Source organism: Dermacentor andersoni, chromosome 3, assembly GCF_023375885.2.
Source record: "Dermacentor andersoni chromosome 3, qqDerAnde1_hic_scaffold, whole genome shotgun sequence".
In the NCBI taxonomy this organism is placed as follows: domain Eukaryota; kingdom Metazoa; phylum Arthropoda; class Arachnida; order Ixodida; family Ixodidae; genus Dermacentor; species Dermacentor andersoni.
Genome location: NC_092816.1, coordinates 113,319,666 through 113,335,336, shown reverse-complemented (window position 1 = coordinate 113,335,336; position 15,671 = coordinate 113,319,666). Strand labels below are relative to the sequence as shown.

The 15,671-nt window shown below is 45.2% G+C and overlaps 1 protein-coding gene across 4 annotated transcripts in view; it reads right to left on the bottom strand.

The window, feature by feature from the left end:
• LOC129386722 (membrane metallo-endopeptidase-like 1) overlaps positions 1-15,206 on the bottom strand; it is a 76,143-nt gene extending 60,937 nt beyond the window's left edge. For 3 of the 4 annotated variants that reach the window (XM_055074847.1, XM_055074848.1, XM_055074850.1), the window contains exons 1-3: positions 14,627-15,206; positions 5,536-5,685; positions 1,989-2,129 (exon numbers count right to left, since the gene is read on the bottom strand). In XM_055074847.1, the coding sequence (XP_054930822.1) occupies positions 1,989-2,129; positions 5,536-5,685; positions 14,627-14,743 (408 nt within the window). In that variant the 5' untranslated portion in view covers positions 14,744-15,206. The remainder of the gene's footprint in view (positions 1-1,988; positions 2,130-5,535; positions 5,686-14,626) is intronic. The other variant, XM_055074849.1, reaches the window with a different exon arrangement.
• Between the last annotated feature and the right edge of the window lie 465 nt (positions 15,207-15,671).

Here is a 15,671-nt window from a genome sequence, read left to right as displayed (position 1 = left end):
CCACTGACGATATGGCCAAAAATGGGAATTTGACGACGTCCAAAGCGGCATTTGCATGAGTGCAATTACAGGTAGGCGTGCCCGAAAACTGCAAGAATATCTGATAGGTGCATTAGATGACTTGTAAAAATTGGTGAGAAGACTATGACGTCGTCTAGACAACACAGACATTTCGACCATTTCTAGCCGCGAAGTAGGGAGTCCATCAGTCTTTCGAAGGTTATCGGGGTATAACAAAGACTGAACGGCATGATCTTGGGAAGATTGAGGCCGTCAGTTGTTACGAAGGCAGTTTTCTCACGGTCCATGTCATGTACCGAGATTTGCACATATGCGATCGGGATATGCTATGGAATAGCCTGATCGATGAAAAATACTTGGCTCCGTGCAAGCGGTCCGAGGCGTCATCAATACGCGGCAAGGGGTAGACATCTTTCGCACTATTTCGCTGAGGTATCTGTAATCGACCTAAACGCACCAATCGTCGTCCTTCTTGACAAGGACAACAAGGGAGGCCCGGGGGCTGCAATATATTTCGATAACGCCTTTATTCAACAACTTATCGACTTCTCGCTCTATCACTTGTCGTTGAACATAAGAAACACGGTACAGCCGGAGGCGTATCCAATTGGCGTCTCTGTTGTAAATACGATGAGTGACCATCAATGTCTTGTCTAAAGTGTGGTCTTCAAGGTCAGAAACGACGCGGTAAGTTGCCATGAGACGGTAGAGGTCAGCAGCTTCTGCCAGAAGATCAAGAACAATCATCTTGGTAAGTTCCTCTGTGAGTGTCGGTGAATCGGAGGTTCCTGAACAGGGCGAAGGAATTTCAACGTCAAGAGCCAATATCTCGCCGTCGTTCACAGGCCAGAAGTCACCCAAAGACAGCCCTCTGCCGAAGACTTAGCACATGTATGCCACTACGTGGCGCACATGTCATATCCCTTGAACTCTGGCACGCTGCGTTGCTGTTCTTATTGATAATGATAATAATGGTTTATTGGCATCCCCTTCGAAACTAGGCGGTTACAAATAGCTACATAGCCTGCTCTCGTTAAATAAGTCAGGCTACATGCAGCGTGCAACTGCTATATGCAACTGCTACATGGCGTGCCACCTGGTGTAATAATATGCAACTGCAGTACAAAGGGCGCATGTGGCAAGAAGCACGATACAATAATGAAGGGTTGATGGTGATTCATTGGCATCATCTTTGAAACGCGGTGGTGGCATAGTGACCTAGCCAGTTGATTTAATCAAACACGCATTATATATACTTCTGTCATTGTTGTATACATCTCCTTAAACTTCTTTTTCCTCCTCAAACCTTTAACTGTCTTGTACCGCTATTTGTCCATCTGCGAGATGGCGTTCTACCTAGAGTAACAGAATGCAAGTGCAAAGCAAAACTTGCACGTGTCGACCCTACGTAGCGCGGATGTGACATCGCGTGTCTCCTCGTGCGCTAGTACGCGTCCAGAGGACATTCTTCCGCTGCACGTTTGGAAGCGCTGGCGCTGCTCAGTGGTACATTTGCTGAGTCCCACACAGCGCACTGGTTCTATCCCAGCAAGAACTAGGTTTTTCTCCTTAATCCCGTCGATAGCTGCTACAGCCACCGTACACCGGGGGCGGTAGTGGCAGCCGACACCATGGCCAACTGAAACGGCTGCTGGCATCAGCCCACAACACTTTACACTATAAAAAGCTTGAGATGAGGCACATTCAACGTAGGCAACATAAAAAGAATTTCACCCTACCTTTCAATAGGCACCTGTTAATAAGCAATAACCAGCTAAAGGCCTATGCCTTTTGACACTCGCAACTTGAAGCACCACCATAGAATGCCAAACTAAGTATCACATATTTAATAACAATAGCACACTTAGGCACACTACAACAGTCGTGTGTGTGTGCGCGTGTGACAAAAAGCAATCGTATTTCCTCGCACGTGCAGCAGGCACGCAAGTGGCATGTGGCGTGCTCACCTCGTCACGCTTGGAGTAGAACATCGTCACGCAGGCCTTGAAGAGTGCCGTCGCTTTCTGCCAGGCGGTCTGACCCGTGGACGGGATGGCGGTGCTGGCGCGAGCCGCGGATAAGGCAGCTTTCATGACGTCATCTGTAATCTGGGCACGATACGGGCAGATTTACATAGGGTCTTGTGTTGTCGTTAATCTGTTCAATATGTCTTTATTTGACAGGTTATTGAAATATAAACACAACGGTTACGTTGGTGTTCAAGTTGCTCCGATCTTGTTCCTGTTCAGTTGCAATTCAGAGAAATATAAATTTTTACTCCTCCTCAAAACCAAATCGGTTCGGCACGATATATACCATGCTGCGCAGCACTACCGACCTCTCAGATTTCATTAGCAGGACACATAAACTGCCTCATTGGCTCGTGAAAGACGCCAGCTTATATTTGGCATCAGTGTCTGTTAATAGAGTTATTTCTTATGCACTTACAGCCGACATTCACATAAAGGTGCCAGCTTATGCAAAGACGCCACATAGTGTATGCGGCACGCTGTGCAACGCTTTGACACTTCCATCCTGGTGGCCCCTCTTTGCCGCGTTTTCTTATATTGTCACCAGTACAGCATACGTGTAAAAGCGTAAGCAATAATGTTTGTAACAAGCATACACGAGCAGATTTCTATATATGTAAAAGTTAAGTCTCACGGTGACGATCGCAGTATCACGGGAGATATAATTCGTAAATAATACATTGGAACTTGCGATATATCATAGCATACGTTAAAAAAAGCTTTATCAAAGCATACGTTAAAAAAAACTGCAAGGTCAGTGGGTCGCCTCGCATTGGGCGCTCACTGAAAGACTACAAATGAAGCTGTGCAAGGTGATATGGGCTGGACTAGTTTTGAAGTGAGGGAAGCTCGCAGTAAAATTGAGTATGGAGAACGACTGAGGAATATGGATGAAAGTAAAAAGGCTGGGATAGTGTTTAGGTATCTGTGCAGGAAAAACATTGATTCACAGTGGAGGAAGAGGACAAGGAAGCTTACAGCAAGTATGCGGCCTCTAGGGTGGGCAACACAGCAACAAAGGACGTCAAGCTTAAAGTCAGAGACCGAAATAATCTTATGGGTGGCGGCAATGGAAAAAAACCTGCCATGAGTAACTACTTAAGGGGGAAAAAACGAAATCAGGAAAGAAACAATTAATGATAACTCAAAGGGAAGCTGATTACTTTTCTAAGCGACATCTGGATGCCTTAGAACACGCACCTGTTAATCGAGATATAAGAAGGAAGAATAAGCATGTGCTTGCTGCAGTAAAGCTAGGGAAACTATAGAGCATGTTATTAGCATGTGAAGACGTCTACCCAGCCTTGAAGCCCTTGAGTTCAGCGAGAGCAGTGGAAAAGTGAACTTGTCCGCAATATGGATTAGTAAGAGGCGATTGGAGGATTGGTGGAATAAAAGTACGGAAACAACAAAAAACGGAAACGTACAAAAGAACAGTTCGCAATAGGGGATAAAAGATTTGGTTGTGGGAGTTCCTAGTGCTTTTTTTTCTTTTTTTATTGTTAAACATAGGTAGGACATTAGACAGCATAAAAGCAAGAGCTTGGCGGCGCAACGCACCGCCCCGTTCCAAAAGGGACGCTCATAACTTCCATCCATCCATCCAGCGTTCAGCGTTTCCCAGCAATCATTACCTTTACGTAAGCTGCAGTTGGCGGGTAGCGTGACAAGCAGTCATGGATATTTGAATGCTATCGCATTCCACTCTTGAAGGCAAAGCTTAAGATTTCCCATTGTCACATATTTTATGCATTCCTTTCTTCATACGCGATTGCCGAGCTGAAGTTAGAACGCAGGGGAGAGCTTGCGCAAATAACAAAGGTTTCCGAGAGCGTGTGTGACGTGGCTTTGAAGCGGTGTTCTCTCCTTTCAGGCAACACCTGGCGCGCTGGGCAACAACGCGGCAGCAATTGTGCCCTTTCGCCTACTCTTTTTCGTCAAGGTGCGCACTTCACGTTGGCGTCGCAGCCAATGGGAATTTAGACGCTGTTTGCGGCTAGAGAACCTGGCTTTTTCGATAAATGAGCCATTTGATGCTTCAGTATCAATAAAATCTTGCAGCGCGCTGTGGGCACACTAACACACACTAAGCACACTAACAGAATGACAGCCGAAGCGATAACTTCCACAGCGCCGCTCGTTGGAGCAACAGAGGAAGCGAATAAATAAAAAAGTTACACCAAAAATACAAGGAATCGCATTTTTTTCTTCACATTATTCCGCAATATTACTTATATTATTCGTAGGCGCCGAAGTTAGAGCCAAATGTGCAAAATGTATTTAATTTTCCGTCGGCCACCTGAAACTTCGCCATGCTGTTTGCCATATGCTGAAAATCGCCATGTTGTCCGCCTAGTGAAGTTGATGGCCCTTTTCTTTACCTTAGAATTTTTCAAATGTGGATAATTAAATTTTACCAGCAATTTCTCTCTAAACCACGTAAAATTATTGTTCTTTCCTTCTGCGTTGCACCGATCATAAATTGCGGCAAGACACCGGCAACAGGTTATCTATGCGCGTGCGCAGTAGCCCCAAATGGGTCCTGCAAGGATTTTATATCCGCGAAGTTCTGAATCGCAGCGCATTGATTGTGTTATACCGAGGGGAATTCAAAAATAAATACAAGAGTTCACGCCACTTCTTCCAAACTTCTTCCAAACTTCCACTTTGGACGTAAATGCAGAAATCGAAAGACAAACATCCATCCCCGTTTTGCTCATCCAGTGATCACTCTTGCTGCTTCCAATCAAAACGCGGTTTACATAACACGGTACCGGACATTTTGTTCCCTATTGTAGCCTTGCGTTCGTAGTCTCGCTTGATACGGTGGCACCATTTAGTTAAGGCATTTGCTTATGCCCCTTCTTACGTCCAGTAAGTTTCATAAATAACAATCGGATGTTCGCCAAAAAAACACACACAATTATCTTTAGAAACTGCTCGTGCGTACATGCGATGTGCACCTGCTTGTTTGCCTTGTTTCATCTGTACGCCATTGCGGCAGCGCACCTTGTGTAGTTTCTAACGTAATCATGTTGCATTCCACAAATTTTAATGGATCATTTCTATGCGTACTAAAAGCACGAAAGATGTCGCACTAATGTTGATCCTATAAAAACGCATAAAATTTGTTGCGTATCCTTGCGGCATACTCGCCGCCCAAATATGCTGATGTATGAGGCAGCCGTCGGCGTGGGAACTGATTTCAGAAGCAAGTTGACTGATAAAATGCTCCAATTTTCGTGTCTTACCTGGCGATGGAGGAATCGCCAAGTCTCATGGTGAGGAAGCGTGAAATCAAAAACACACGTATTGTTGACGTCGTTAGATGCGCTAGAAAACCAGGTCTAGCAGTTCAGTAGACTTCGGTAGAGCTCTATTCTACGGTAGCACCATGTTGTCTTATCTATTCAATGTCTTTCTCTTTCGGCATTATATGGCACCACTAGCAGCTACGATCGGACTTGCGAGCTTTAATACTTACTTTTGATACAGTATCTATGCCCTGGTAATCATCGCAAACGAATTGGTAGAAGTCGTCGCAAGGGTCGAATTTCTGGTCCAGTTTCACCCTCAGCCACTGCGCCAGGACCTTGCAGTCATCGGTCGTGCACATGAGAGGTTTGGGTGTACTCTGCGGATAAATATGTATTTGCGGAAAGAAAGAGACGCCGAAAAAAAAAGGCTATTGAGATGCTGAAGTATTGGCTGTGGCGCAGCCTTCGTCACAGCGTACACTCCCGAATGCACAATAAATGCTTTTAGAAAAAAAATATATACGCGAGATTATATCATTTGTTCCGTAGTGTTAAGTAAGTATTGTGAGGGGACAACCATAGCAAGACAGATTCGTTCCACGAAAAACGTCCCGAACATTCATCTCGACCATCTCAGATTCCTCCCTTAAAATTTATGGCAGATCAATGCGTCATGCCAGCGTGTCTTCGAAGTTATTCTCTCGAAAAAGTATGCATCCTGTGATTTCTTTTGAGGGCTTTGACTACCGGTGACAGAAACACCGATGAAAAAGCTTCAAGTATGCACACTTGTCAGAATATATTTGCATGATCTATGTCAAATGGTCCCTTGATACCTGCGCGGACCTATTGTAATCTGCTGTTCCTGCAGCAGTTTTGTGCCTTTTTTGTGACAAAATTGTTTAGTATTTACGACATTATATTTCAACATCTTTTCCCTTCTGGTAGCTAGTCTTGTCAGAATAAGTGCATTCACCTTCAGTATAGCGCATAATATGCATATTTTTTTTTTTTTTTTGCCGAAGGACTTGTTGATCTTCCTGAAAAAAACAAGATCATAAATTTGACAGAAACTACAATATGGCAATTCAAGCGCATATTTTTCACTGTACTGGTTAACTAATAGTGTGTGAGGAAGTGTTTGTTATATGCATGTTCTGTGAATTTAACAGGCGAAATATAACTGAAATAATGTTTGTCCGAAGTGAGAAAAAAGTCTTGAAGTTGAATAACTCGATACTTGCACATTCAAGGCGTCCACGTTACACGTGGATTTCACTACCAATTGTGCTACTCTTTGAGCCTAGTGTCTTGTTTGCGGTCAAATTTATCCAGTGTCTCCTTCACTGCAGTGAACCGTTCTTGCTTCAGTTCCTACATTACTTGGATTCCTACCACTTGCCGCCAAAATCTTAAAATCGCATCAGACGACCTCCAGTATGCCTTTAGTACTCAGCTAGATAACATATTTTAACGGTCGGCATAACGTACAACTATTCCGTTCAGCTTTTATTCCAAATCCGCGATCACCGCCCGCTCATTGGTCCAAATTTTTGAGGCCACGTCCATTTTGCCTGCCTGTCAAGCAACGTCAAAAACCGACACGTCAAAGTGACGTTTACGCACTCATTATGCCTAATTACGCCGAACAAACCAGCCAAAATCGTGGAATAACTGTCGACTACCCCCTTCCGTTTGGAATAGAAAATGGCTGCCTTCCTGATTGCGTTGGCGGCGGCTCGTCAGCCCGGGCGCGGGAGGAGGGAGCCCGAGGATGCGTTTGACATGCCCGACGATCTGTTTCGGCACCACTTTTGCCTGAAGAAAGAAACTGTAGGGTGGCTGTGTGGCGAAGTGGTGGAGGAACTCGCAGGCGTGAGAACAACAGCGCTGTCGGTGGAGCGACAAGTGTTGTTAGCGTTTCGATTGGCGTGACCTAGCCTGTGGTCAGCAAGTGTGTGCGATTGCAAGCCTACGTGCTGAAACAGCGGAACTCCTACTGAATGCGCTGCTCGCGTAACATGAGAACTTCCACTTACTCATACACGCCCTGGCTAATCACTTCAGAGAGGCGTATGCACCTCCGATTCACTACGTCCGTGGAAATGCAGTTAAAGTCTATGAGACACAATTGAAATTGAACGGCTTACCATAAAGGTGTTGCCAGGCATCCCTTCTAAGGTGATAAACGTAGTTGCCGCGACTGCCTTCATCATCGCTACTTGGGACCCAGGGTATCGTTGCCAGTTATAAAAATACGCAACGAAAGTTCCTCTTGCCGCTGTCCATCTCGCAATTAACCCGTACCCTACCCTTCACACCACCTCATATTCGCCTTTTGGAGTCGTTGAAGGAACAAACCACCAACATATTACAAATAACAGAAGCTTGAATGCACAAATTAAATGAATGAACGCGCTGAATTTGCAGGTCGCCTCAAAGCGCATCAAGAGCGTCTTTTCAATGTTATAGCAAACGTGGTCCCTTTAGATACTACAGAGCAACGGATAAAAAAGAAATCGCACAACCCGTTGGCAGTAGTGTCAGCGTAGTGGTCAAAGCATCTCCCGCATCTACATTTGCTTATGTTACAGCTTGTTTCCCACTGCCATCTTCAGCAAGCAACATACTGCAAGGTTTCATGATGCAGTCGGAGAAATTTTGCCGCTGCTCTCGGTTGCGCTGATTTATCTCAGCGCATAGGGACGACTGCTGCTTCTGCGCATTGCCAGCGTCTGGACACGTGTTGTGCATCGGTGTATCTGGACACTGCGCCCTTTGGCGCTGTCAGAACCACCGGGCTGCATAATAGGAGCAATGCAGCGGGCGTGCATCACTTTGGCAGCAGTGGCAGCGTAGTGGTCAAAGCATCTCACGCAGCTATATTTGCCTACGTTACAGGTTGGTGTTTTCAGCACGGGTGCCGTTTCTTGGTCCTTGTTGTTTCTTTTTACTCAGTAGCTGTCACTGCTGACCTTGCTTAGTTTTTCCTTCACAGCTTTCTTTTGAGCGTGTTTTTGTGTGTGCTGATACTGCTTTGAGTCATGCAGAAGTCAGTCAATGATTTAAGAGAGGAACTACGGCAGGAGCTAAAGACAGTTCGTGAGGCTGTAGAGAAGGAGCTCCGCGCGCAGATGAAAGCACTGCGAACTGAACTTCGTGACAATGTTCGCAGCATGGATCACATGAATGGTGTCTTCGAAGACATTCGACAGAATTACGAGGCCATCAAGGCCGAAGACGCTGAGGTGAAGGATGAAAATAGTAAGCTACGCGCTGAACTTGATGGAATGAAGAAACGCCTTGCAGACGCGGGGTCTCGTTTACAACACTCCGAACAATATTCGAGGAACAGAAATATCGAAATGAAAGGTATCGTGGAAAGCCCCACCGAGGACGTAACTGCTGTTGTTTGCAAACTTGGACGGCTTTCAGGAGTGAGCGTTGCACGAGATGACGTTGAGGCTTGTCACCATGCTCTTGCAAGAAATAAGCCCGGCTGCATTATTTTACTGTACACGCGACGACAGAAGCGGGGTGCCCTGCTTGAGAAGGCAAGAAAACTGCGTCTTAAGAACAGCGATTTGGCAATGAATTAGCGTCGCCTGTCTATGTGGATGAACACTTATGTCCAACACTAAAACGTCTCCTCGGAATGGCTTTGTTTAAAAAGCGCGGGAATGGATGGAAATACGTATGGTGCCGTAATGAGAAGTTATCTGAGAAAAATTCGGACGGTTCAGAGGCACTCGCCATAAAGCAGGAGTACGATCTGGAAAAGATCCAATGAACCGCTCTGTATGCTTATCGAGTACACTTCAGAATGGAGCAATACGAAGACAACGAATAACGGCGCCACATTAGTAACAAAAGCAAAGTTATAACAGAAACTGCTGCAACCAGTTAGGCAGTCCTAAATCAAACGCGAAGGCGCAGACTGAGACGTAAGCCTCGCAATATTTTTACATTTACTTTCGTTGAAACATTCTCTAACGGATATGAAATCGGCACTTGGCAACGCCTGTTATCGTGGATGCATTCAAACACGAGGACAGTTTCACAAGCTGTAATGTTGCTGATACCGGGTACAATCAATGAACTGAGAGGGTCAGTACATGTGAAGTCAAATAATACATGTTCTTCATCGTTTTTGTAACGAGAATGCAGATTTTCATTAATCGGCAGATATGACGTGATCGCTCATGCGCGTAAGGTGTGGCCGGGGAATTCTGGTCAATATGTGTTTTCATTGAGCAAATGCTAGACCAAAAGTGTTGTTTTTCTCGTCCGTGGAGGGCTTCGTCGACAAATGAACCTGCAAAAGTGATGCAGCTAAAGGACTTAACGGTGAATGAATTTCACCGATGCTGTAACTGTGTCCATATCAATTTGAAATCCGGTCGGAATACGTACAACGACGTTGAATGTTTCTTTAGCGAGGTTAAAATTATCTTTGATATTGTAATGTTTACGGAAGCGTGGTTTACTTGTGAAGAGAATGTGTTTGAAATGCATGGATACAAGTCTTACTTTGTAAACCGCTCTCAGGAGCGTGGTGGTGCTTCATAGTGAGGAATATAACAACAATGTTCAGATATGTTCGAAATGCACTTCATTTGAGGCCAAATTGACCTCAATGAAGTGCATTGCACTTCATTGAGGCTATTTTGGCTTTAAATGAAGTGCATTGCGAATTGCTATCTCGATATTGTTCTACACCTCACTATCAAGCACTTGTTCTCAAATCAGGGAAATTTTTATTCTGTGTCTGCTTTCGCCCACCTCGCGGTGACGTTTCCCCCTTTTTCAGCTTTTTAGATTTCCTTCTGGAATTTTTCAACTATTACAAATATCAAATATTTTTGCGCAGCGATTTTAATATTAATTTACCTGCAGATAATCATAATAAAGCTGCCTTTGAGCCTCTCTTAGACATACACAATTGCCACAAAGTAATAACTTCACCAACGAGGCTGACAACCTCAACAGAAACTCTTCTTGATTTCTTCATTACACATGTTGATTTGCGCCGTGTGCACTCTGGTGTTATAAAGCACTGCCTCAGCGACCGTCTTCCAATATTTATATCTGTAAATGAATCTTCTAAAGTTACTGACCACTCTACGCCACTGGCACACATTTCTTACAGATCAATTGACTCTCTCACATAAACCACTTTTCGTGAATCTATGGCACTGGTAAGTTAGGATGACGTTCTGAGTGAACGTATTCCAGATATCGCCTACGGCAGGTTCTTAGAAAAGTTTACATCTATCTACAATTCATGCTTTCCACAAAAAACATTTATGCGACCAAAGAAAGCTCGTAAGCCAAGGATAACTACTTGCATTTTGCATCTAATAAGAAAACGAGAGCAGCTATACAAAACATTCATTCAAACTAGATGTCCTCAAACGCTTCGTGCTTTCAAAAAAACAGAAATCATGGCACTAAAGAACTTCGTGTTGCTAAAAAGAGGCACCATTATAACCACTTAATTTCTTCGAGCCAACGCTCTGGGGATATGTGGCGTAAACTAAATACGATATTTGGCAAAAGTACTGAACCTATTACAAAAATACTGAAGGGCAACGTGCACATTTCTGGAGCAGGACTAGCAAACGCATTTAATGATTCTTTTCTTTCTAATCTCCCATCATCATCTGGAGGTGACAGCCTGTCTTACATGCAGCCGCGCTGCGAGCATACAATGTATCTGCCGCCAGTACCTGAATCGGAAATTATTACAACGTACACGAGTTTAAAAAACAGCACAGCCACAGATATGATGAATCTACAGATAAAACCGGTAAAATTTGTTATTGACCTCATCGCACATTGCTTAACGCATATAATTAACAGTTGTCTTTCGTGTGCGGTATTTCCTCTTAAAATGCAATGCTTAAGGTTACAGCAATCTACAAAAAAGGTGATAGGAATTATCTTACAAACTACCGTCCAATCTCTAATCTACCTAAAAGGTATTGAAAAAATAGTTTTACCGCGTTTAATTTCATTTCTTGATCGCTACAACATGCTAACTGACTCGCAGGACGGCTTCAGGAAAGATAAATCTACAGAACTGGCATTGCTCATGCAAAAAGAAATAATACTTGAAATGTTTGAAAGTCAGAGCTTGGTCCTTGGTATCTTTCTGGATTTCACAAAGCATTCGACCATATTAATCACAACATACTTGTGCAAAAATTGGAGCACTATGGTACTCGAGGGGAAGCTGTGACTTGTTTCATCGTACCTACAGAATCGGTCGCAGTTTGTCATGATTAATGGTCACGCTTCTTTAGTCAAACCAGTTAATTTACGTGTTTCACAGGGAAGAATCTTGCGTCCTTTTCTCTTTGTTCTTTACATTACCAATATTGTTAACATTGATCATACCACCAAGTACATATTATACGCTGACGATACTAGCCTCCTTTTTACCGGCTCGGATGTCGCATGCCTATCTCTTCGTGCAAATGAAACCCTTCATCGCATTCACTTGTGGGCTACAAATAATGAGGTAAAGCTAAACATTAGTAAAACCAAAGCAGTTTTGTTTCATCCACGACACAAATTCTGCAAAATTCCACGACTACTGCTAAACCATTCCGAAATAGAAGTTGTAGAGAGTTTTAAAACGCTTGGCGTGATTTTCTCCAATAATTTGTCCTGGGAAGCTCTCATCAATTACCTAACGAAAGAACTGTCCAATGTAGTTGGTCTCATGCGTCGACATTGCTTTACGTTCCCTCTTTTTACTAACACTATTGTGTACCATGCTCTATTTCCTCCTACGCTAAACTATGGAGCACTAGTTTGGGGAACAACAACTAAAGAAAATGAAGAAACTTCTTTCACTTCTGAAGCGTGCAATACGCCTTGTTTTTAAAGCTCCTTACCTGAGTCACAAACAGGACATGTTTAACAAGCTTAAGCTTCTAAACGTACAATCTATGTACAATTTCAGACTACTTCGACAACATAAACTGGAGACAAACAAGAAAAATTACCTTCTGAAATGGCTGGCGCGATTATAAAAAATCCTCCTGCATACACTACACTCTATCTCGAATCATGGAAAGTTGATAGATGCCGCACGACCTACGGTAAGCAAATGGTAAAGTACACATTACCGACCCTGTTAAATGAGTCGGCCAAAATTGGCACGAATATATAATTGATCTCTTTGAATCAGCTACTCAACATATATGTATATCTCTCCATTGTTCTATATTTTGTTGAAACAGTACTTGTATTTTCTGTACTTTTTTTTTGTCGTTTATGATACAGTGAATGTCCCACGCAAATATTTGTCTGTTTGCGTTGTTTTTGCATTTTCTGCAGTTTTTGAATTTTCTGCAAATTGATTTTCTCCCCAACGTTTTGTATGGAATTGATGCCACTGTATACCATGCTATGATGCACGAACCCAGTCGAGCCTTTTAAGGCTTTTTGTCCGTGCTCCAAACATCTGGCAGATTATGAATAAAGCTGAATTGAATTGAATTGTAGTTCATTATGCAAAAAAGGTGAGGCGTGCAGTCAAGACACAAGAGAACTGGACCACAAGAACGCATAAAGCACCATTTTTGCATAATGAATCCTTACCAACTAGCTCAGCTTTCTGTCGTTCTAACCATCTAAAGTGCATGTTTTAAGTAAAGAGTGTGTGACAACTCCGCCATCGGAGCCAGCAGTCGAAAAGTAGAGGACGAAGTGACTCGTGAGCGCGAGCGGTGGTTTGAGGCTCGGCTGGGTGCTCTTGGGCGCAGCGGATCAGGACTGGGCCTGCTGGCATGGACTGAGAGACCGCGCCGTTCCCACATAGGCGCCCGTAGCGTGAGACCCCGGCTGCGTTCCGGGACAGACCATGATCGTGGAGGAGGTTGGCGGCGCCCGTTCCACGGCCAGTAGCGAAGCCATCCTGGCCTGGGCGTGATCATCCATGTGGTGTGATCTTCAGCTCTGGCGTTCCCTGAGGAGCGTTTTCGCCCAGCTCCTCCTCTGTCACCGTCATCGGATCTGGCATGTAATACGGGTGCGGAGCGGTCTTCTACGAGCTACTGAAGCTCCCGGCGCCACCGTTGGAGAAGCGACCGGCCTGCGCGGTTACTGCATCAACGCGACATGTTGTCGAAGCACGGAGACCACGCGTCCCTCCAAGCTCGGCGGCGTCGCCGCGTCCAGCGACTTGGAGACGTCGTAAAGCGACGACGACTAAACTGTGCACGGTAAGGCCGCCGCCAAGGCACGCGAAGGTAAGCCGTCGAAGAAAAGGGCACGGAAGAACCGCTCGTCTGGTAGCAAAACCGATAACAAGAACGCCGCGTTCTCCTCGTCCGCGCCCGAGGACGGGGAAGTCTCGGAATGTGGTGCCGGTTGCTCGACACCAGCCGGCGCCAGCGGCAGCGTAAACGAAGATGACGATTCCGAAGAAGTGGAGCTCAACGACGACTACGACGGGAACCTCATGGGCGCTTGAGGCCAGCTGCCAAAGGTAGTGGAAGTGGCACCGTTAGAGCGACGATAATTATCGTCGGCGACCTTCTCCTGTTAAGTGCGTGGTGTGGTGCCACGTTGTCTCTGTGCGGTGGAATTGGAGCGAACGGGCGGATGCTACTTCTGGCGACCTGCTGCACGCACTCATCACAACGAAGTCGAGGAGTAAGACCGTGCCAGGTGTGCCTCGGGGAATGGTTTAGCGCCTTCTGGTTTCTGCAAGACCTCGACAACTCTGAGGCGCCACCACCTGGTTTACCGCATTTTCGCGAAGCGTACGTTCGGGACGCCAGCCAGGTTTAGGGCGTTTGAGCTCCTAGAAGACCTTGGTGACTCGGACGCTGCTTGCTCCGCCGGTCCTCGTTCGCTGCAGCAGTCTGCTAGGTTTGCCCGCCGCCGGAGGAGCGGCGCCGTTGCTGCAAGCCACCGTGGGCCAGTGTCATCATCGCCTTCGTAGAGGGAGGGGCACTATGAGAACTCCGGCATCGGAGCCAGCAGTTGAAGAAGTGGTGTACATGGTGACTCGTGAGCGCAAGCAGTGGTTCGATGCTCGGCTGGGCGCTCTCGGGCGTGGACGGCCCGGACTGGGGCCTGCTGGCATGGACTGCGGGACCCTGCCGTTACCATAGTATATAAGGCCATTAGATAAATGTATGTACCACATCGTGGTATTTAGCGTTCAAGATCGCAGATCAGCCAATCAGCCATTGAATGAAAGAATAAACATTCGAAAATAAGACGCTTCGCTTAGTATCAAGCGTGGTACACTTCACAGAGGACCAGGAACGAATAAGTTCTTGAAAAATTTGCACTTACTTCGTTTGTCGGTGGAGAGACGGATGACGGCCAGAGGTAAAGCAGTGCCGTTATCAATGCAGCTGTAATTGCTCCCTCCACCACTCCGATCAGGCACAAGAATAACACAGATGTCATATAACGCCGGTCATCATCGCCGTCTTCTTTCAGTAAGCTCCCGTTAGGTCGTCCCTGCAGAGGGCGGATGTAGCTGTAGCTTAAGGATGTAGTTGAGTGCCGCTATCCTGGACTGTCTGCACTGCCACTTTTGTACGCATATTATTGTGACTGATTGTGTACTTATTGTTCGTCGCATTAATTCGATGGTTAACGGCCACGTTAATTTGACGAGGCTGCGCGCAAAACTGGAACTTCTTCGTAGAACCGCCAGAAATAGCGGCTTCCATGAATCGAAAATCAAGCCCAGTATTGAGAATAACGAATAAACACACATATAGTAGCAGTAACAATGATACCGGTCAACAGGCTCCAATATTAAGGGAACGTCAATGATAAACAATGAATTTTTTTGAATAGATAATTTACGGCATTTCAAAATTGTATTTGTGGTATTTCGCAATGACATCTTTAGTACAGGAATAAAAGCGTGACGCCAAACACTTTTTGAGCTTCATGCCGAAATCCCCTGCCAGTACTTGAGAGCATTGTTATAGACTTCTATGTAGTATATGCAGTTACTCTTCACAGATTCACACAATTTGCGCTACCAATGGTTCTGCTTGTTTGGCTGCTTATCCTGATCTCAAACGTTTTTCAGCCAGCTTGGGTCAGTGGATAGTTTGTGGTCTAATGAGTAAATTGGCCTGCCGTGCCTAGGAAACCCGGTTCAAAGGCCACAGTCCGTTGGACCAACTTGGGTGACTGGGTGTCTAACACTGGGTGCGTGCCCCCCTTCAATGTGCCTCTTTGAAGTCATGATTTCACCCTGGCTATGTTCCATCGAGCAGGTACTGCTATTCAATGAACATATTGGACAACTTAGGGCCCAAATACAGGCCACTGAGTATGTGGCGCTCTTCAATGACAAAAAATGATATAAATTATA